The sequence below is a fragment of the Tamandua tetradactyla genome, chromosome 3 (genome assembly GCF_023851605.1).
Source record: "Tamandua tetradactyla isolate mTamTet1 chromosome 3, mTamTet1.pri, whole genome shotgun sequence".
NCBI lineage: Eukaryota > Metazoa > Chordata > Mammalia > Pilosa > Myrmecophagidae > Tamandua > Tamandua tetradactyla.
Window position 1 is genome coordinate 80,144,100 of NC_135329.1, and position 23,289 is coordinate 80,167,388.

The 23,289-nt window shown below is 42.3% G+C and overlaps 1 protein-coding gene across 2 annotated transcripts in view; it reads right to left on the reverse strand.

Moving 5' to 3' along the window:
- Positions 1-23,289, reverse strand: part of STK25 (serine/threonine kinase 25) — a 29,456-nt gene that overhangs the window by 4,605 nt on the left and 1,562 nt on the right. For both annotated transcript variants that reach the window (XM_077153352.1, XM_077153353.1), the window contains exons 3-5: positions 1,879-2,109; positions 1,216-1,272; positions 450-558 (exon numbers count right to left, since the gene is read on the reverse strand). In XM_077153352.1, coding sequence (XP_077009467.1) covers positions 450-558; positions 1,216-1,272; positions 1,879-2,109 — 397 coding nt within the window. The remainder of the gene's footprint in view (positions 1-449; positions 559-1,215; positions 1,273-1,878; positions 2,110-23,289) is intronic.

Consider the following 23,289-nt stretch of genomic DNA (forward strand, 5'->3'; position numbering starts at 1 on the left):
GCAAGGCCAAGGACCCCATGTCCAACAGAAGAGCCCATCAGTGAAACTTCACCCCTCACCCCAGGGCCCCCCATGGGATGCTGAGGGTGCAGCACCCAGGGGCACATGCCTGCCTGGGTGGGGCCAAACTCATTCACATGCCCCACGGGTTGGGCCCCCCACAGGATAGGGTCTCCCTGGCACAGTACGACCACAAACACCAACTCACAGTTTTGGCTAAATCCGGTAGGTACCTTTTCACACTAACTGTACAGTGGGGTTTGTCAAGGTATAGGGATGGGGGAACTGGGAAGACGGGAACTAAGGAAGTTCTTTCCACTGCTGACACCATTTTTTGGAAATGGAGCCAGACTGAGTTGCTCGACTTCTGGGGGATGCAGGAGTAAGGCAGTCCATCCCTGACCCTGGGGCCCATGGGGCTCAGCCACCCGCCCAGGGCCCTGCAGGACCTTTGATGTCACGGTGGATCTTGCGCTCTGAGTGCAGGTAGTCCAGGCCTTTCAGTATCTCCCGCAGGATCGTGGCAATGTAGGTTTCCTCCAGGGGCCCTGGCTTCAGCTGCACAAGGAAAGCCACAGAGGGGCCTCATGCCACGCCACCCCACTCCCAGCCACCCCACCATCACCTAGGCCTGACAGGGAGGGGGCATTCCTGCAGATGGCGAAGGATCATGGTGGGTCTTGCACCCGCAGAGTCCACCTGCGTGCCCCACGCTCCCTACACAGCCAGGCTGAAGCAGGAGAGGGTGGTTACTCACACTCCTCAAACTTGAAGTAAGAGCCAAGCTTTAGGGGCCAGGTTGGGTGGGAGTGGGGGGCCTTCTCAGAGCTGACCTTCCTCTCCATGGCACAGGGGTGAACAAGCTCCTCTTCTTGACAAGGGTAGACATCCCCCTCTACCCTTGTGAGATCAAAGCCAGGCCTGGGCAGTACGAAGCCACAAAGTGGCCACACCGAGAGCCCATCTACGGACAACCCAGGACACAGCCAGCTGAGGCCCAGGAGCTCTCTGCACAGCAAGAGCACATGACTGCACGTGACAACTTGCTTCAGATTAAACGATTCTCAACTGACAGATCTAACATGCCAACAGAGGGGAAGAGAGGTTCCCAGGAACCCAAGGTAATCTGTGGAGGCAGGCCAGGGATCTCAGGGGATCCCCCAGGACATGTGGTGGGTAACTTCACTCCACTAGTAGAATCCGTCCAATGCTCACCAGGTCTAGGGCTGAGCCACCGCCCAGGTACTCCATGATAATCCACAGCTTGGTGCTCTGCAGACAAGCAGAGGGAAGCTGTCAACTCGGGGTGGCAGGCAGGGGGAAACCTACACCCCAATGTGGAGGAGCAGTGAGGGACTTGACCCCCACCCCTGTTCATTGCTCCAGGCTACTATGAAGATATACTGAGTGCTAATCCATTCTGACAGCACCACCCACCCCCAACTCCCAGCGGTGCTGCCTGTTCTGCAGAGGTCCCAGAGGGTGACGCGCCCCAGAAGCACATGGCCGTGACTCACTCCTCACCAGCGAGACCCCACAGCAGGCCCTCCCTCAAAGGCTCTTGTGCCCTCAGGCATAGATCACAGCTGCCTTGACTCCAGAAGACAGCTCATGCAGCCAGTGGACCACTACAGTCATTCAGTCCCCATGGGGCTCCCCAGGGCAAGGCCAGGGACCTCCTTATCCCCTGGTCCTACACTGTCGTCATTTCTGAAGGGGCCGCATCTCTATGAAACTGGGTCTGCGGCAGGCTGCTAGGACCCCTGTAAGTGGGTACAGGGCAGGATGGCCAAGTGCACGGACAGCCTCCTGAGGCTCGGGACTGGCAGCAGGCCCAACAGAGGCCCCTGCACTCCCCTCCCACCCCACCCGTGGCACCTTCAGGTAAGAGCCAAAGTAGCGGGTGATGTAGGGGCTGTCACACTGGCTGAGCACGGTGATCTCCTGCTGGATGTCCTCAATCTCATCCTCAGCTTCCTCTAGGTCGATGATCTTGATGGCCACCACCTCCTTGGTGCGGTTGTCGATACCCTTGTACACTTCCCCAAAGGAGCCCTTCCCAATGCGGTCCAGCTTGGTGAAGAGCTCCTCGGGGTCAACACGCGAGTGCTGCAGCGAGTGGACACAACATCAGGCCCCGTACCCGGGAAGACACAGGTGGTCTGCTCCTGCCTCTCTCGGTCTGGAAAGCTGAACCAGGCCTGTGGGTCACACCAAGTCCCTCCCCCTTGGGGAGGAGCACTGAGCAGAGTGTAAAGGATGTTCTACAAATGAAGCCAGAACCAAATGAGTTCTCTGCTAGTCCATCCATGGCTCAGCTTGTGCAAGACAGAAATGCTCACCCCTTGCTCCTAGAAGTCGCACCCGAGAAAGGAGTCACCTCATCCACAAATCAGTCCTTGACCCAGCCACAACCCCACTCAAACCCCTCAAGCTTTCCAGAGACTCTGAATTTAGACACACCATGGTTCCTTGGATATTTGATCCTGAGTATCAAGTATCTACTGAAAACCTGCCCTGTCCAGTGCCGAGGTTGTGGACCCAGGCCCACATCTAGACAACCCCCAGCCCTCCGACTAAAACACAGTAACGCCTGAAAGGCACTAAGGCGCCTACTTAGAAGTGGCTGGCCCGCAGGCCCAGGGCATTTGCAAGTTGCTGGAAGAGGTGCACCTCAGGACCTCAGAGACTCTTGACTGCTCCTACCACCCATGTCCTCCCACATGCAGGGGGAGGCCCACACAGGCCTGGGATCCCCCAAGTTCCACGCTCCTTCCCAAGGAACAAGTAGACAGGGTTTCACAAGGCCTCAGGCCTCACTCCCCTGGGGCACTCCCCACCCCCACCTCCAGGCATACCCTGGAAGCACACTTCAACAAGTGGCACTGCCATACCCAATAAAAATGGCTGGCACAGAAAGGGAAAACCACAATTTTTCACACCCTTTAAAACCAACCTGACTGAGGCGGGCCATGGTGGCTCAGCAGGCAGAGTTCTTGCCTGCCATGCCGGAGACCTGGGTTCGATTCCCAGTGCCTACCCATGCGAAAAAAAAAACCTGACCAATTGCTGAGGGTGGGGTCACCTCCTAGACACGGTGGAAGAAAAGTGTCCTCCAAAGCACATTCCAAAGGAAATATTGGTACGGTTGAAAAGACTGGAATGCAGACTACAAGCTTTATACCAAAGATAAATTTCTTGAACATGACAATTGCATGTAAGGTGGTTACATAAGTATCTTCCTTCTCAGGGAACAAGAGTGCAGCATTAATTGTTCAAGACACATGATCAGTGCAACCTGCTCTCAAATGTTTAGAAAGTAGGTGGGAGGGTAGCAGAGCAGGGAGCTCCAGGACTCAGTCCTCACACCAGAGCATTTTTTACGAACCAACTATTTTGAAACTCCGGAGGCCAGAAGCACACTGAGTAGCATCCAGGGAAGAGTGGGAGGAAAAGGCTGGTAAGTCACAGTAAAAAATTGTAAATTGCTCTCTGTGCAGCACCCATCCCCTGCTCTCAAGGCCTCTGGCGTAGCTTACTGTACTAAAAATCCCCAAGTGGGCACAGGCCGATCGCCTATCACTGCTTTTGATCAGCTACTTTAGATTCTGGGGACCCAACTCTAAGTGTGGCCACTGTTCCATTCCGCCCCAGACAAAGGTGGCAAAAAGGAGACTCAAAGACAGTACAATTCTTCAGAGCTGCAGAGGACAGTGGAAGGGCTGCCTTTATGGGCAAGTCAATAAAGCACAGCATCAGGAAGCCGTGGAAGACTCTCCTGGTATCATTCCTGGCCTCTCCCTTACCCTCTCCCCAGGGCAGTGCACAGCCAGCTACCACTCCCTTTGGGATCCCTGATCTTGTGCCAGCTGGGAAAGAGAGACTTGGGAAACTCTTTTCCAGTGTCCTTTCAAAATTTGTCCTCCAGGCAAAAGCAGCTTGAGACAAGGAAAGCAGGGTAAGAAGCAACTGAGGCAATTCCATCCTGACCAAAAGGGGGAAAAAGTATAATTAATAAAGTACCAATGGCAGAGAGAGTTCATACAGAGTCGACAGGCTACTTGAAGGGTTGCTCTTACGCAAGCTTCAATTAGACCTTGCTACCTATCATAACCTGCCAACCCCCAACCAGGACCATTCCAGCCAATCCTAAAGAACACCTGGGCAAATATTCAAGATTCCACAAGGATTCCATGCACTAAAGGAACTTTCCAGAAACCTACAACCTCCAGATGGGTCCCTGGTCCAGATAAGTCCTGAAACCTAGCCCAGCCTCTCCAGAACATCAGATAGTTTCATCTTCCTGCCCCATATTAATGACAGACCTTCCGAGATGAAAAATTTAGAATTGCCATAGCCCAAACACCCTAAAGAGAGGATAGAAAGATCAAAGGTGATGGTGGAGTTACACACAGAAGATAGGATTTAACAAGTGAAAATGAATGCTGAATCATTAAATTCATTATCTCTTTTGTCTCTAGTATGTTAGAGCAGCTAGAAGTAAAAACCTAAAATTGGGGCGGGCCGCGGTGGCTCAGCGGGCAAAGTGCTTGCCTGCTATGCCGGAGGACCTCGGTTCGATTCCCGGCCCCAGCCCATGTAACAAAAACGGAGAAACAGAATACAATAAAACAAGAAAATGTTTAAAAATGTTTCCCTTTCTTCCTTCCTTCCTTCCTTCTATCCTTCCTTCCTTCTCTCTGTCTTTCCTTTAAAAAAAAAAAAAAAAAAAAAACCTAAAATTGTGAAATTGTAACCCATGTCAAAGTCTGAAATATGTTCTACAACTAATTGTGGTGCTGTGCTTTGAAATTTATTTATTTTTTAATATTTGTTATTTTTTCACTAAAAAGAAGGAAAAAAGTCGATTGTGATGATAAAAAAAAAATTCAAGCCCTCTAGCCTCCTATATTCTGGAGCAGCTAGAAGGAAAAATATGAGAGGATCGTATGGTAGTCCATGACAAACTCTGGGATCTGTCCTGTAACCACTTGTTGAAGAGTACTTTGAAAAGTATTGCTGTTTTATTTCTTTGTTTGTATATATGTTATACAATTTAAAAAGCTAATAAATAAATAAATAAATTAGAAACAACTGAGGCAGGCTGTCAGGGATAAAGGCTTACCTGCTTTAAGTCTGGTAATGGAAGACATGGGAGAGGAGAAAACATGTCTCCATGGAAGGAGGGGAACATTAAAACTTCTGCCAACAAGGGAATTATTAAGACTACCAGCAAGCACAGGCCCAGGTCAAGATACAAGCCCAGAAAAAAGACAGGGATGACCCTGCACTTGTAATGTGCCATGAGCGGACTTGCCTGGTAGGAAGGCTGACACTTAAGCTCTCTTAATGAGGGCAGAGATTGTGCAAAATCAATGACTAAGGAGTATCGAATGCTCATTAAGGCTTATTGTAAAGATTTCTAGATAAGCTCTTACAACAGTCAAATCTATTCTCAAATTCTAACTGTTATTTCTGAATTATGAGATGCTGTTCTCTTTGTGTATAACTTGGTAGTTTCCTTGAACTTTAGGTATCTGTGTGACACCTGAGACTCAGAGTTTTGAGTTCTGCAGCTCTTGTGAGTTAGCAATACTCCATACAGCAATTGTTAAAGAAATTGAAAAAGAGATCAGACTTCAATTAGAGATATGAATGAAACGGACTTGGTTAGGAGTAAAGAAAATAAGAATACATGGTAAAGGATGAAAATGACTGTAGCTTCAAACATAAACATCTGTGTTGGGAAGAGCCTGGCTACCACCACATGGAGGGGTTGAGTGTGTGCCCAGAGATGGCAGAGAGTTCAAGTGTGGCCCCAATGCTTAGAGAGGGGGGAGCTGAGAAAAAGACGGTCTCCCAGTGTCCCCCAAGCTTGCATTCAGAGAGAGGTTGGTTGCTGCATAGGCCCTTGGAAAGGGTGGAACTGCTGCTTTTAAAGCCCTGAAGATAAATGAAGATAAAATTTCTCAGACTTTGAAACCCAATGGAGTTTATCCTGTAGGTTTTTTGAAACTACTTGGGTCACGTGACCCCTGTGTTCCTTCCAATTTCTCCCTATGGAAGTGGGGGTATTTATCCTATGACTGTCTCTCCTTTGTATGTTGGCAGCAAATAACTTGTTCTGAGTTTTACAGGCCTAGAGCAAGAGGAGAATTTTGCCTTAGAACAGACCATGGCTACAGCTGACTTTGATGAGATTCTGTAGTGCTTCTGACTTTGTATTGTATTTGTATTGTTACTGAATAGGTTTAAGGCTTTCTGATATTGCTATGGGATGAACGTATTTTGCATTTGGAAAGAACATGTCTTCTTGGGGTACAAAGGGTGGAATGCCGGTTTGAATCTGTTGCATACCCCAGAAAAGCCAACTTCTTTAATTCTCATTCAATATTGCTAGGTTGGAGCTTTCTGATTGTTTCCACAGAGCCACTGTGCAGGTCCTTGGAATGAGAGCGAGTGCCCCCAAGGATGAATGACTCTCAGACTTTATAGTTTGTCCTGCAGGTTTTCAGAATTGTTTAGGTCCAATGACCCCTGTTTTCCTTCAAATATCTCCCCATGGCAAGGGGATTGTTTAACTATGTCTATTCTTTCTTGGCATATTGGAAGCAGATAACTTGCTCTACGTTCACAGGTCCACAGCCAGAGCATTTTGCTTTGGGACAAACCATGCCTGTAACTGACCTTGATGAGACTTTTATACTGTTTTTAAGCTGGTGCTATATTTGTATTGTTACTGAAACAGTTTAAGGTTTTTGCGATACTGTGATGGAATGAATGTACTTTGTAAACGGAAAGATTTAATGCATTACATGCAGGACTGAGAGCACTGCTAGGAAAAAACGTCTGTTATTGTTTCTATTTAAAGATTAAGTATGGTTTAAGGTGATGTGTATAGTTAACAAGTTGACAAAGAGTGGACAACTGTAGTAGTTAAGTTTGGGTATCAACTTGGCCAGGTGATGGTGCCCAGTTATTCTGCTGCTGTGGACTTAAATCATCAACATATGAAATTCATCTATGTCTGATTATATATACTATGGTTGGTGAAAGGGAATGCCTTCAATGAGTGATGCTTAAAAGGACTGGTCAGAAGAGAGCTCAGCAGCCCAGCATACCTCAACTCAGTGCTCAGAACTCACACAGACCTAGACGTTTGTAGTTACAGAAAGGGGAAAGCTATTTGGACCCAGAAGCCAGGAGGGAAGGCCAGCAGATGTTGCTGTGTGCCCTCCCATGCGACAGAAAAACCCAGATGAAAGCCAGCTTCCTTTCTTCTGAGGAACTGGAAATTTGTAACTAAATAAATCCCCTGTATATAAGCCAGTCCAGTTCTGGTATATGAACAAAACAATGGAAATGAATCAGGCTGAGGAGCAGAAAGAAACAGAATTATAAAAAGCAAGCATATTTCCAGAAACCTACAACCTCCAGATGGGTCCCTGGACCAGATTAAGTCCTGAAATGTAGAGGACCAGCATCTCCAGAACATCAACTAGTTCAAATCCCCTATCCCATATTATCGACAGCTGCTTCCAACATGAAAAAGTCAGAACAGGCATAGCCCAAATACCCTTAAAGAGTGGGAGAAAGATCAAAGGAGATGGTGGAGTTATAAAAAGAAGATAGGGTTTAGCAAACGAGTATGATCGCTGAATAACTATACTGATATTTCTTTTAGTCTCCAGTATCTTAGTAGCAGCTAAAACTAAAAACCTAAAATTGTGGAATTGTAACCCATACCAAACTCTGAAATCTGTTCTACAACTAATTTGTTGTGATGTGCTTTGAAATTTATTGCTTTTTGGTATATATGTTATTTCTCACACACATAAAAACAAAAAACTTTCTAGCCTCCAGTGTTTGGAGCAGCTAGAAGGAAAAATCTGAACTAGTGGAATGGTAACCCATAACAAACTTTGAAATCTGTTCTGTAACTACTTGCTGAAGTATACTTTGAAAACCATTGCTTTTTCCTTCTCTTCTGTGCATATATATTTAACAATAAAAAAAATAAAAAGCAAGCATAGCCTTAGAGACTGCTGTCTGGGATACCATCAAGTGTACCAATATACCCATATGGGAGTCCAAAAAGAAGAGAAAAGGGGAAAAGGAATATTAAAGAAATAATGACAGAGAACTTCCCAAACCTAGCAAAAAATATACATATACACATCCAAGAAAGCCACTGAACACCAAATAAGATAAACCTGAAGGAAAATACACCCCCATAACAAACTGATCAAACTGTGAAATGCAAAGGACAAGGAATTCTGAAAGCTGCAAGAGAAAAGTAACAAAGTACACGGGAGTCCCAATTAGACTGCGTGCTGATTTATCATCAGAAACCATGGAGGCAAGAAGGCAATGGGATGAAATATTTAAAGTGCTGAAAGAAAACATTTACCAACCAAGAATTGCATATCAAGCAATATTTTCAAAAAGATAAACAAAAACTGAGGCAGTTCATCACCACTAGACCTGCCCTACAAGCAAAGGTAAAGGGAGTTCTTCAGACTGAAAGAAAAGAACATCAGATAATGGTTTGTTAAAAGTGGCATAAAGAAATAAAGACTTCCAATAAAGGTAACCATTTGGGTAATTAAAAATGCCAGTATCGTATTTTTTGATATGTAATTCCATTTCTTACTCCCTAGGTGCTAAAGTGTAAATACATAAAAAGCAATGATAAATCTATGGTTTTTGGACATACAATGTACAAAGATATAATTTGTAACAAATACCAAGAAAAAGTTGGGGGGAAGGACCGGCATAGGAACAATGTATAGGAACAAAGTATGTGTAAGCTATTTAAATCAAGCTGGTATTAAATCAAATATGACTGGCATATATTTAGAATGTTAAATTTTAACCCCATGGTAACCACAATGAAAATATATGAAAAATACATCCACATAGAAATGAGAAGGTGCTTAAATTAATATGGCACAATACAAAACATACAGACATATGAAAGAAGGCATTAATAGAAGAATTGAGGGACAAAAAAAGGTATAAGACTAACAGACTAAATAAATAGCAAAATGGCAGAAAAAAAGTCTTGCATTATCAGTAGTGACTCTTCAGGAAAAAGGTAGAGATTGGTACAAAAGATAAAAAAGTATGACTCAACTACATGCTATCTACAAGAGACTCACCTTAAATTCAAAGACCAAGCAGGCTGAAAATGAAAGGATATTGAAAAAAACAAAAACAAACACGCAAGTAGAACCCAAAAGAGAGCCTACACTAATATCAAATTAGAGTAAGTCAAAACAGTTGTGAGGGACAAAGACAGTCATTATATACTGATAAAGGAATCAATTCAACAAGAAGATGTAACAATTATAAGATGTATGCACCGAACAGCAGACCCCCAAAATATATGAATCAAATATTGGCAGATTTGAAGAAAGAAATTGATAGCTCTATATTAATAGTAGGAAACTTTAATACACCACTTTAAAAAATGGATGGACCATCCAGTCAGAAAATTAATAACGAAATAACAGATTTGAACAATACTCTAAACCAACTAGTCCTAAAACAAATACATAGAACACTTTACCCAACAGCAATAGAATAGCATGTTCTTCAAAGAGTGCACGCTGGTCATTCTCCAAGACAGACCATACTGTAGGCCACAAAACAAGTCTCATTAAATTCAAAAACACTGAAATAATACAATGTATCTTCAACTACAATGGAATGAAGCTAGAAATGAATAACAGAGGTAGAAGTGGAAAATTCACAAATGTGGAATTTATGAGGCCAACATCATCCTCAATGTACTACTAAACAACAGATGAGTTAAATAGGAAATCAAAAGGAAAATTAAGAAATATCTTGAGGCAAATGAAAATACAACACACCAAAACTTACAGGATGCAGCAAAAAAAGTACTGAGAGGGAAATTCATAGCTTTAAATGCTTAAGCATTTAGAAGATTTCAAATCAGAGGCCAAACCTCAAAACTGGAAGAACTAGAAAAAGAGCAAACTAAATCAAAGCAAGCAGAATGAAGGAAATAAGATCAGAGTAGAGATAAATGAAATAGAAGAAACAATAGAAAAAAATCAACAAAACCAGAAGTTGGATCTGTGAAGAGATCAATACAATTGACAAATCTTTAGCTAGATGGTAAATAAAAAAAGAGGAAGAACACAAATGACCAAAATCAAAACTCAGAACTGAAAAGAGAGACATTACTACAAAACCTCCGGAAATAAAAGACTCTAGAGGGTACTATGAACAACTGTACACCAACAAACTAGATAATGTAGAATGGACAAATTCCTAGAAACATATAAACTATCCACACTGTCTCAAGAATAGAAGATCTCAACAAACCAATATCTAGCAAAGAGATAGAATCAGTAATCAAAAATTTCCCAACCAAGAAAAGCCCAGGACTAGAAGGCATCACACGTGAATTCTACCAAATATTCCAAGAAGAATTAATGCTAATCCTGCTCAAACTCCTGAACAGGAAGGAAAACTCATTAATTCATTCTGAGGCCAACATTACCCTCAAACCAAAACCAGATAAACATGCCACAAGAAAAGTACAGACCATATTTTTTATGACTACAGATGTAAGAAAATCCTCAATAAAAATGTGAGCAAACCAAATTCAACAGCACATTAAAGGAATTACACACCAGGACCAAGTGGAACTTATCACAGGTCTGCAAAGGTGGGTCAACATAAGAAAATTAATTAGTATAATAAAGCCACATTAAAAGAATGAAGGAAAAAACAGCACAAGATCATCTCAATTGATGCACAAAAGACATTTGACGAAATCTAGCACCCCTTCCTGATTAAAAAACAAAACAAAACACGTAGCACACAAGGAATAGGGCATATATGAAAAACCCACAGTTAATATCATATTTAATGGTGAAAGACAAGGTTTTCCCTCTAAGGTGAGGAACAAAACAAGGATGCCCATGGTCACCACTGTTACTCAACAATGTATTGGAAGTCCTGGCCAGAGCAATTAGGCAAGGAAAAGAAACAAAAGTATCCAAGTTGGAATGAAAGAAATAAAAATTTCCCTATGACCTGATTCTATATACAGGAAATCCTGGAAAATCCACAACAAAGCTCCTAGAGCTAAAAAGTGAATTCTTCAAAGTGGGAAGATAAAAAATTAACATGCCCAAACCAACAGTGTTTCAATCCACTAGTAACGAACAAACTGGAAGAATAAATCAAGAAAAAAAATTCTATTTACAACAGCAGCTAACAGAATCAAATATCTAGGAATAAATCTACCCAAGGATATAAAGGACAGGAAAGTACAAAACATTGTTAAAAGAAATCAAAGATGACTTAAATAAATGGAAGGACATTCGTGTCCATGGACTAGAATAAATATTGCTGAGATGTTTATTCTACCCAAAGCAAATTACAGATTCAACATAATCCCAATCAAAACTCCAACAACCTAGGGGGAACAAAGAGTAAAATAAATTGGGTAGATGGAAATATTGGTGGTCAATGAGAGGGCGGGGTAAAGTGAATGGTAACTATGAGTTTTTTTCTTTTTATTTCTTCTTCTGGAATGATGCAAATCTTCTAAAAAATGATCATGGTGATGAATACACAACTATTATGATATTGTGAGCCACTGACTGTACACATGTATAAATGTATATGTGTGAAGATTTCTCAATAAAAAAAAGCTGGAAGAGAGAAAATAGACAAAATAAAGTATCAATGGCTGAGCGATTTCAAACAGAGTTGAGAGGTTATCCTGGAGATTATTCTCATGCATTATATAAATATTCCCTTTTTAGTTTAAGGTGTATTAGAGAGGCTAGAGGGAAGTGTCTGAAACTAGAGCTGTGTTCCAGTAGCCATGTTTCTTGGAGATGACTGTATAATGATATAGCTCTTGCAATGTGATGGTGTGATTGTGAAAACCTTGTGTCTGATGCTCCTTTTATCTATGGTATGGACAGATGAGTAAATCATATAGATGAAAACATAATGGGGGGATTTGCCGCGGCTGGGAGCCAGCAGGGGCGGGGCATGGTGCTCGGAAGCATGCCGGCCAGGGCGTCGCAGCTGCCGGGGAGGTCGCCCGGGCATGGGGCAGCCCACGAGATCTACGGGCGGGCGCGCGGCGTGAGCGGCCCGGAAGCAGGAGGCGCTCCGAGGGCGCTGCCCCGGGGACGGAGGCACCGTTGTGCGGGGCGCTGAGCTTGGTGCTGGGCGCACTGCTGAGCAGAGTGGCTCTCCAACCACCACCGTGCCCTCTTCCGCCTTCACCGGCTCCTCCGCCACCGTCCTCGACAGCCTTGCCATCCTCACCTTTCCTCCTCCAGAACAGCTACTAGGGGAGTAGAAACGATACAGGACAGCTCCCGGAGCCACGACAGAGATAAAAAAGACAGCATACCCCATCCTGGAATGGCTGACTGTCTGGGAGAACCAGCTCCGGTGAGATCGCCGAGGGACGCGGGCTTTCCCGGGCGGGGCGGCAAGCAGCCAGAGTCCCTCCCTTCCTCCTTCCCGGGCCAGCTGGCAGAATTGGGCAGGCGGTCCCCTCAAGCCGCGGCGGCTGGCACCCCCACCACGTGAGGCCCCCCGGACCAACTGAGAGAATTGGATCGGAAATCCCCAGAACATGGAGAACGGTGACCGGGGGGGGGGGGTCCCTTCGAAACACGTGACTCCCCAGTCCGGCTGGGAACGGTTCACTCTCCCGGTATGCGGCGGCTGGCGCCCTCCCGCCACGCTTCGTGCCGCGGGCCGACTAGGAAATTAGGACGGGGGCTCTCCCGGGCTGCGGCGGCCGGCAACCCTCCCCGCGTTCGGACCCCTGTGCCGGCTGGCACTCTTCCAAGACGCTTCGGCTGCCGAACCTCCCCCACGGCGAGAGTTTTCCAAAGTTAAAGGACCCACAGCACCTTTTACTGGTGGGAACCGCAGACAAACGTGTGCCACGAGCGCCACCTACTGGGCAGGATAAGAAAAACAGAACCCAGAGATTTCACAGAAAAATCTTTCAATCTGTTGGGTGCAACACCCAGGGAAATCTGACTAAATGCCCAGACGACAGCAGAAGATAACAGATCACGCTCAGAAAATTGAAAATATGGCCCAGTCAAAGGAACAAACCAATAGTTCAAATGAGATACAGGAGCTGAGACAACTAATGCTGAATATACGAACAGAAATGGAAAACCTCTTCAAAAACAAAATCGATAAATTGAGGGAGGACATGAAGAAGACATGGGCTGAACAAAAAGAAGAAATAGAAAAACTGAAAAAACAAATCACAGAGCTTATGGAAGTGAAGGATAAAGTAGAAAAGATGGAAAAAACAATGGATACCTACAATGATAGATTAAAGAGACACAAGATAGAATTAGTAATTTGGAGGATGGAACATCTGAATTCCAAAAAGAAACAGAAACTATAGGGAAAAGAATGGAAAAATTTGAACAGGGTATCAGGGAACTCAAGGACAATATGAACCGTACAAATATACATGTTGCGGATGTCCCAGAAGGGGAAGAGAAGGGAAAAGGAGGAGAAAAACTAATGGAAGAAATTATCACTGAAAATTTACCAACTCTTATGAAAGACCTAAAATTACAGATCCAAGAAGTGCAGCGCACCCCAAAGAGATTAGACCCAAATAGGCGTTCTCCAAGACATTTACTAGTTAGAATGTCAGAGGTCAAAGAGAAAGTGAGGATCTTGAAAGCAGCAAGAGAAAAACAATCCATCACATACAAGGAAAACCCAATAAGACTATGTGTAGATTTCTCAGCAGAAACCATGGAAGCTAGAAGACAGTGGGATGATATATTTAAATTACTAAAAGAGAAAAAATGCCAACCAAGACTCCTATATCCAGCAAAATTGTCCTTCAAAAATGAGGGAGAAATTAAAACATTCTCAGACAAAAAGTCACTGAGAGAATTTGTGACCAAGAGACCAGCTCTGCAAGAAATACTAAAGGGAGCACTAGAGTCAGAACCGAAAAGACAGAAGAGAGAGGTATGGAGAAGAGTGTAGAAAGAAGGAAAGTCAGATATGATATATCTAATACAAAAGCCAAAATGTTAGAGGAAAATATTATCCAAACAGTAATACCACTAAATGTTAATGGACTGAATTCCCCAATCAAAAAACACAGACTAGCAGAATGGATTAAAAAACAGGATCCTTCTATATGCTGTCTACAGGAAACACATCTTAGACCCAAAGACAAACACAGGTTGAAAGTGAAAGGTTGGGAAAAGATATTTCATGCAAACAACAACCAGAAAAGAGCAGGAGTGGCTATACTAATATCCAACAAATTAGACTTCAAATGTAAAACAGTTAAAAGAGACAAAGAAGGACACTATATACTAATAATAAAAGGAACAATTAAACAAAAAGACATAACAATCATAAATATTTACGCACCGAACCAGAATGCCCCAAAATACGTGAGGAATACACTACAAACACTGAAAAGGGAAATAGACACATATACCATAATAGTTGAAGACTTCAATTCACCACTCTCATCAATGGACAGAACATCTAGACAGAGGATCAATAAAGAAATAGAGAATCTGAATATTACTGTAAATGAGCTAGACTTAACAGACATTTATAGGACATTACATCCCACAACAGCAGGATACACCTTTTTCTCAAGTGCTCATGGATCATTCTCAAAGATAGACCATATGCTGGGTCACAAAGCAAGTCTTAACAAATTTAAAAAGATTGAAATCATACACAACACTTTCTCAGATCATAAAGGAATGAAGTTGGAAATCAATAATAGGCGGAGTGCCAGAAAATTCACAAATACGTGGAGGCTCAACAACACACTCTTAAACAACAAGTGGGTCAAAGAAGAAATTGCAAGAGAAATTAGTAAATACCTCGAGGCGAATGAAAATGAAAACACAACATATCAAAACTTATGGGATGCAGCAAAGGCAGTGCTAAGAGGGAAATTTATTGCCCTAAATGCCTTTATCGGAAAAGAAGAAAAGGCAAAAATGCAGGAATTAACTGTCCACTTGGAAGAACTGGAGAAAGAACAGCAAACTAATTCCAAAGCAAGCAAAAGGAAAGAAATAACAAAGATTAGAGCAGAAATAAATGAAATTGAAAACATGAAAACAATAGAGAATCAATAAGACCAGAAGTTGGTTCTATGAGAAAATCAATAAGATTGATGGGCCCTTAGCAAGACTGACAAAAAGAAGAAGAGAGAGGATGCAAATAAATAAGATCAGAAATGGAAGAGGAGACATAACTACTGACCTCACAGAAATAAAGGAGGTAATAACAGGATACTATGAACAACTTTACGCTAATAAATACAACAATTTAGATGAAATGGACGGGTTCCTGGAAAGACATGAACAACCAACTTTGACTCAAGAAGAAATAGATGACCTCAACAAACCAATCACAAGTAAAGAAATTGAATTAGTCATTCAAAAGCTCCCTAAAAAGAAAAGTTCAGGACCAGACAGCTTCACATGTGAATTCTACCAAACATTCCAGAAAGAATTAGTACCAACTCTCCTCAAACTCTTCAAAAAAACTGAAGTGGAGGGAAAGCTACCTAATTCATTCTATGAAGCCAACATCACCCTCATACCAAAACCAGGCAAAGATATTACAAAAAAAGAAAACTATACACCAATCTCTTTAATGAATATAGATGCAAAAATCCTCAATAAAATTCTAGCAAATCGTATCCAACAACACATTAAAAGAATTATACATCATGACCAAGTAGGATTCATCCCAGGTATGCAAGGATGGTTCAACATAAGAAAATCAATTAATGTAATACACCATATCAACAAATCAAAGCAGAAAAATCACATGATCATCTCAATTGATGCAGAGAAGGCATTTGACAAGATTCAACATCCTTTCCTGTTGAAAACACTTCAAAAGATAGGAATACAAGGGAACTTCCTTAAAATGATAGAGGGAATATATGAAAAACCCACAGCTAATATCATCCTCAATGGGGAAAAATTGAAAACTTTCCCCCTAAGATCAGGAACAAGACAAGGATGTCCATCATCACCACTATTATTCAACATTGTGTTGGAGGTTCTAGCCAGAGCAATTAGACAAGAAAAAGAAATACAAGGCATCAAAATTGGAAAGGAAGAAGTAAAACTATCACTGTTTGCAGATGATATGATACTATATGTCGAAAACCCGGAAAAATCCACAACAAAACTACTAGAGCTAATAAATGAGTACAGCAAAGTAGCAGGTTACAAGATCAACATTCAAAAATCTGTAGCATTTCTATACACTAGTAATGAACAAGCTGAGGGGGAAATCAAGAAACGAATCCCATTTACAATCGCAACTAAAAGAATAAAATACCTAGGAATAAATTTAACTAAAGAGACAAAAGACCTATATAAAGAAAACTACAAAAAACTGCTAAAAGAAATCACAGAAGACCTAAATAGATGGAAGGGCATACCGTGTTCATGGATTGGAAGACTAAATATAGTTAAGATGTCAATCCTACCTAAATTGATTTACAGATTCAATGCAATACCAATCAAAATCCCAACAACTTATTTTTCAGAAACAGAAAAACCAATAAGCATATTTATCTGGAAGGGCAGGGTGCCCCGAATTGCTAAAAACATCTTGAGGAAAAAAAAACGAAGCTGGAGGTCTCGCGCTGCCTGACTTTAAGGCATATTATGAAGCCACAGTGGTCAAAACAGCATGGTATTGGCATAAAGATAGATATATCAACCAATGGAATCGAACAGAGTGCTCAGATATAGACCCTCTCATCTATGGACATTTGATCTTTGATAAGGCAGTCAAGCCAACTCACCTGGGACAGAACAGTCTCTTCAATAAATGGTGCCTAGAGAACTGGATATCCATATGCAAAAGAAGGAAAGAAGACCCATATCTCACACCCTATACAAAAGTTAACTCAAAATGGATCAAAGATCTAAACATTAGGTCTAAGACCTAAAACAGTTAGAGGAAAATGTAGGGAGATATCTTATGAAACTTACAATTGGAGGCGGTTTTATGGCCCTTAAACCTAAAGCAAGAGCACTGAAGAAGGAAATAAATAAATGGGAACTCCTCAAAATTAAACACTTTTGTGCATCAAAGAACTTCATCAAGAAAGTAGAAAGACAGCCTACACAATGGGAGACAATATTTGGAAATGACATATCAGATAAAGGTCTAGTATCCAGAATTTACAAAGAGATTGTTCAACTCAACAGCAAAAAGACAGCCAACCCAATTACAAAATGGGAAAAAGACTTGAACAGACACCTACCAGAAGAGGAAATACAAATGGCCAAAAGGCACATGAAGAGATGCTCAATGTCCCTGGCCATTAGAGAAATGCAAATCAAAACCACAATGAGATATCATCTCACACCCACCAGAATGGCCATTATCAACAAAACAGAAAATGACAAGTGCTGGAGAGGATGCGGAGAAAGAGGCACACTTATCCACTGTTGGTGGGAATGTCAAATGGTGCAACCACTGTGGAAGGCAGTTTGGCGGTTCCTCAAAAAGCTGAATATAGAATTGCCATATGACCCAACAATACCATTGCTGGGTATCTACTCAAAGGACTTAAGGGCAAAGACACAAACGGACATTTGCACACCAATGTTTATAGCAGTATTATTTACAATTGCAAAGAGATGGAAACAGCCAAAATGTCCATCAACAGACGAGTGGCTAAACAAACTGTGGCATATACATACGATGGAATATTATGCAGCTTTAAGACAGAATAAACTTATGAAGCATGTAATAACATGGATGGACCTAGAGAACATTATGCTGAGTGAGTCTAGCCAAAAACTAAAGGACAAATGCTGTATGGTCCCACTGATGTGAACGGACATTCGAGAATAAACTTGGAATATGTCATTGGTAACAGAGTCCAGCAGGATTAGAAACAGGGTAAGATATTGGGTAACTGGAGCTGAAGGGATATAGGCTGTGCAACAGGACTAGATACAAAAATTCAAAAATGGACAGCATAATAACACCTAATTGTAAAGTAATCATGTTAAAACACTAAATGAAGCTGCATCTGAGATATAGGTTTTTTTTTTTGTCTGTCTGTTTGTTTGTCTTTTTTTTGTACTATTATTATTTTTACTTTTTTCTCTATATTAACATTCTATATCTTTTTCTGTTGTGTTGCTAGTTCTTCTAAATCGATGCAAATGTACTAAGAAATGATGATCATGCATCTATGTGATGATGTTAAGAATTACTGATTGCATATGTAGAATGGAATGATTTCTAAATGTTGGGTTAATTTCTTTTTTTTTCTTTAATTAATAAAAACAACAACAACAGAAAAGTAAAAATAGTACAAAAAGTACAAATAGTACAGCCACTGTGGTAGAATTTTGGCAGTTCTCACAAAGTTAAAGTACAGAATTACTGTATGACCAGCAATTCCACTTTTAGGTAAATGCCCAAATAATTGAAAGCAAGGATTTGAACAGATATTTATAGCATTATTCATAGTAGCAATATTCAGAATTGGCCAAAGATAGAAGCAGTCCAAGAGTCCATTAACCGATAAAGGGATAAGCAAAATGTGGTATATATACAGAATAGAGTATTACTCAACTGCAAAAAGGAAATTCTGATACATATAACCTGAGTGAACCTTGAAGACATCATGTTGAGTGAAAACAAACCAGATACAAAAGAATAAATATTATATCACTTCAGATATGAAATCATTAGAATAAGCAAACTAATAGAGTAAAAATCTAGAATACAGGTGGGAGGGTGGGGATAAGGAATAAGGAGTTAATCTTAAAATGTACTGTTTCTGTTTGGGATGATGGAAAAAAATTGGTAACGGATGGTGTCAATAAGAGCACAACATGGTGAATGAAATCCACAGCAGTGATTTATATATTTGAATGTGGTTAAAGGGGAATTTTGGGTTGTTTATATTACTAGAATTAATAATAATAAAAAAATCCATGGAACTTCACAGCACAAACAGAAAACCCTAAGTTAAATCACAGACTGTAGTTAGTGGTACAATTATAAAAATGTGCTTTCATCAACTGTAACAAATGAACCACACCATTGCAATGTGTAATAGGGTGGTATATGGCAGTCCTGTATTTTTTAGGGTGGTATATGGCAATCCTGCATGATTGACTATAAACCCATAAATTCTCTAACTACTTTCCTGAAACCTATAACCTCCAGAGTGTTCCTAGGCCAGATGGACACTGAAACGCAGAGGTACTAGCCTCTCCAAGGTTATCTACTAATCACATTCCTCTATCACTTACTGTTGCTACCCCTTCTCAACACAAAAAGTCAGAACTGACATTGCCCAAGGATCCCTACAGATTGCAAGAAGGATCAAGGGAGAGGGAAGAACTGTAGCAGAGAAAATAGGATTTAACAAATAAGTAGGACTGCTGAATCACTTAATTAACATTTAAATAAATGAGTATTTATTTTAGCCTCCAGTGTTTTGGAGCAGCTAGGAGGAAAACTGAAATAGGGGAATGGTAACCCATAACAAACACTGAAATCTGTTCTGTAACTACTTGTGGAAATGTAGTTTGAAAATTATTGCTTTTCCTTTTTCTTTGTATCTATGTTATCTTTCAACAAAAAAAGTTTTAAAATCTTTAAAAAAAAACTATGAAAGAAAATAAGTTAATTCAGAAGGGAAAAAAATCTGAGGAAGAATATATGCTGCTCTAGAAGTGAGACAGGAATCACTCACTGTATTTCAAGTTCAATAAAAAACTAGGGAAAAATTCTTTAAAAAATAAAAAACTTTTGAATATAAAAAATAAAATTTTTATGTTTAGAAAATAAGTAGCTAAAGTTACATCAAAAATAGCAAAATATTCAGAAGTTGATAAATCTGGTTATCTGGGTAGAAGGTATTTTGGAGTTCTCCGCACAGATTTTGTATTATTTTACAACTGTCCTATAAACTTGAAATGTTACAAAATAAAAAGTTGAGAAAAAGAAAGAAGAAAAGCACCTCCTTCCAATAGCGAGCACTGCAGGCAGTCCCCAGGGAGGGGCTCAGCAAACAGCCGCCCAGCTGACTGTCCCAGGTGAGCATGGCCCAGGGACCTCAGGAGAGGAGGTCACAGGCTAGAAAGAACTGCACAGAACAAACACTGGGGCTGGTCCTAAGAAACCCAGAAACTACCCAGGGCCACAAAGTTCTTCCAGTCCAGGTTTGCCCAGCAGGGTCTGGGCCTGCATGCTGTCCACACGTACCCTGGATGAGGCACAGAGCCACATGCAACTTTTATGCTGCTTTCCCAGAATATGGCCCAGGGCAGACCTGGCAGCCCAGGGTCATGTTCTGCAGGCATGGAGAAGAACACCTGGGAAATACCTGAAGTCAACCTTGGGCCAAGGAATTGTGGGACCAACATATCCTCAATGCCAAGGTCAAGAGCAATTCAGCCAGACAAAAAAAAGCTGAGTGCCTGAAAAGACCCACCAGGCAGAACCCCCCAGGCCTGAGCCTTTCAGCCTCTGCCTACCACACATTCTAAAGGGAAGTCAGGAACAGTGAGAAAACAAGTGGGAAGCCTCCTTTCTTGTCAATGTGTGGCTGACAATAGTTACAGCTACTCAGTTTTTTCCAGGCAAGGGTAAAGACCAAGTCCCTACCTAAGAGGAGAGCGAAGCCAGGGGTGTGCAATTCCATCTTGGTACCGCCAGCTCCAGACTACTCACACTGTGCAGTCAGGCAACCCCCTAGCCTCTCTGTTCTGTAAATACTTTTCCCAGTTTGGGCAGGGGTGCCCCAGCTGCCAGGCAGCCTGAGAAGCAGCCTCTCTACCTGGCCCTCTATCAGGCTGAAACTGTGGCAGTCACCTGCTCAGCACCTGCTCAGCCTGTCAGCTCTGTCAGCACTTGCTCGGCACCACTATCAAGACACCTCCTCAGCCACACACCTGCCCTGAGTCCCAGTCACTGCCCTAGCCTGTTCAGCCTCAAAGCAGCAGGCCCAGGAGACTCAGAAGGCTGAAGGTACCCTGACCCTACTCCCTTCTCTCTCTCCTTCTATAAGACGCCCAAGAGGGGGTTAGGGCCAGGCGAGTAGTATCACCCAGCACAGTGTCCTCCAACTCTCAGGGTGCCCATCCCACTCCTCAGGCCTGTGTCAATGACCTGTCCCCCCATTCTGCTCTCCTCTGCCTGGGAGGTTACAGCTTACTCTCCACTAGGGGCATTCGTGCAGGGTCCAGGAGAAAGGTCTGGGCCTCTGTGGCAGCCAAAGGAGGGAATCCCCTGCACAGGGCAGGGGTGCTTCAGAACGAGAAGGCTCCAAGCCCAGAGTAGGCTTCCAGGTCCAGCTTTGGGCTGTGTGGGATGGGTGGGGCTGTACACGTCCAGTACCCTGCAGGTCCCACCTCTGCAGGCGCAGAAAGAGTGGGATAGACATTCCCTCAACTGTGGGCCTGACCTTACAAGTATGCCACAGACAGCCCATTTCCAACCCCACCAAGTGAAGTAGGCCCCAGGACCAGCCCCACCTACACCCTCCCATACATCCTGAGGCTGCCTAGTTTTGTGCTTCTGCCTGCCAGTGGGTTTGCCATTACGGGTGCCCCTAAAAGGACAAAGGGCATTTCTTTCCCTTGGGATCCTTCCCCAACTCCTCCAAGTCCTCATGTCCCCTCCCTGGGTATGAGCAGAGGCAGAAAGGTCTCTGCCCTCCAGAAGACCCACCAGATATCCCGGCCAAGGACCAAGAATGAGCAACCAGCATGGAGAACCAAGCCCCACAATTTCAGGGCATCTCAGAACGCCAACTTCTCACTCAGGGACTCACGGCAGCTATTTCTGAAGCTCTTGAAAATAAACCGGGGGCAGATATTTCTCTCAGCATCTTAATCATATAGTCATCACACATAAAATGTCAAAAAAGAACCCAATAAAGGATGATATCGTCCATATTTTAAGACTTCAACTTCTGTGTGAGACTAAAGGAAGAGATTTTTATTTGGTGCAAAATTTATATTTTGGGTAGTGCATTTCCTAACTTAACTTGTATGGTAAGTTTAGCTGAACACCATAAGTACATAGAATCTTGAACAGGGCATAAGATTGTGTTGGTTTGTCCAGGTTAATGCGATGCTCTGATAAATACCAGAGAGATTTGGACAGTGAATAAATATTTGCAAAGTCCCGTTGGGGGAATGGGGAGAAAGGGGGAAATATTCAACTTCACCATTTGGAGAACTTCTGATATTCTCACAAGCAATGGGGACAACCAAATCAACAGGCCAAGCCCTCAATCTTGGGGTTTGCCCCTACTAAACCTATTCCTGCAAAGGATAGGCTAAGCCTGCTTAAAATTAGGCCTAATAATCACCCCCAAAGAACCTCTTTTGTTGCTCAAATATGGCCTCGCTCTCTAAGACCATACAGCAAGCGATTTACATCCAGCGGTGTAAATCTCCCTGGGAAATCCCAGGATGAGACAGGACCGGCATCGAGGGATTGAGAAAGCCTTCTTGATCACAAGGGGGAAGAGAGAAATGAGACAAAATAGTGTCAGTGGCTGAGAGATTTCAAACAGAACTGAGAAGTTAACCTGGAGGTTATTATTATGCATTATATAGACATCCCTTTTTAGTTTATGGTGTATTGGAGTGGCTATCAGGAAGTACCTGAAACTGTGGAGCTGTGTTCCAGTAGCCTTGTTTCTTCAAGATGATTGTATAATGATATAGCTTTTACAATGTGACTTGTGACTGATTGTGAAAACCTTGTGTCTAATGCTCCTTTTATCTAGGGTACAGAAAGATGAGTAAAAAACATGGATAAAAATAAACAAATAATAAGGTGAACAAAGGTTAAAGTAAATTGGGTTGATGGAAATGCTAGTTGTCAATGAGAAGGAGGGGTAAGTGGTATGGTATATATGAACTTTTTCCTTTCAATTTCTTTTTCTGGAGTGATGCAAATGTTCTAGAAAATATTCATGGTGATGGATACACACAGTGATGCAAATGTTCTAAAATATGATCATGGTGATGAATACACAACTATGTGATGATATCGTGAGTCACTGATTGTACACCATTTATGGAATGTTTGTATGTTTGTATGTCAAGTTTTGTCAATAAAAAATATTAAAATAAATAAAAGAACCTAAAGCCTGGAGGCTTCATTCCGCACCCATCAGCAAACCCAATCCCCTGTGACCCCAGCTGGTTCACAAAAGCCTGCCCAGCAGTCAAGCAGCCG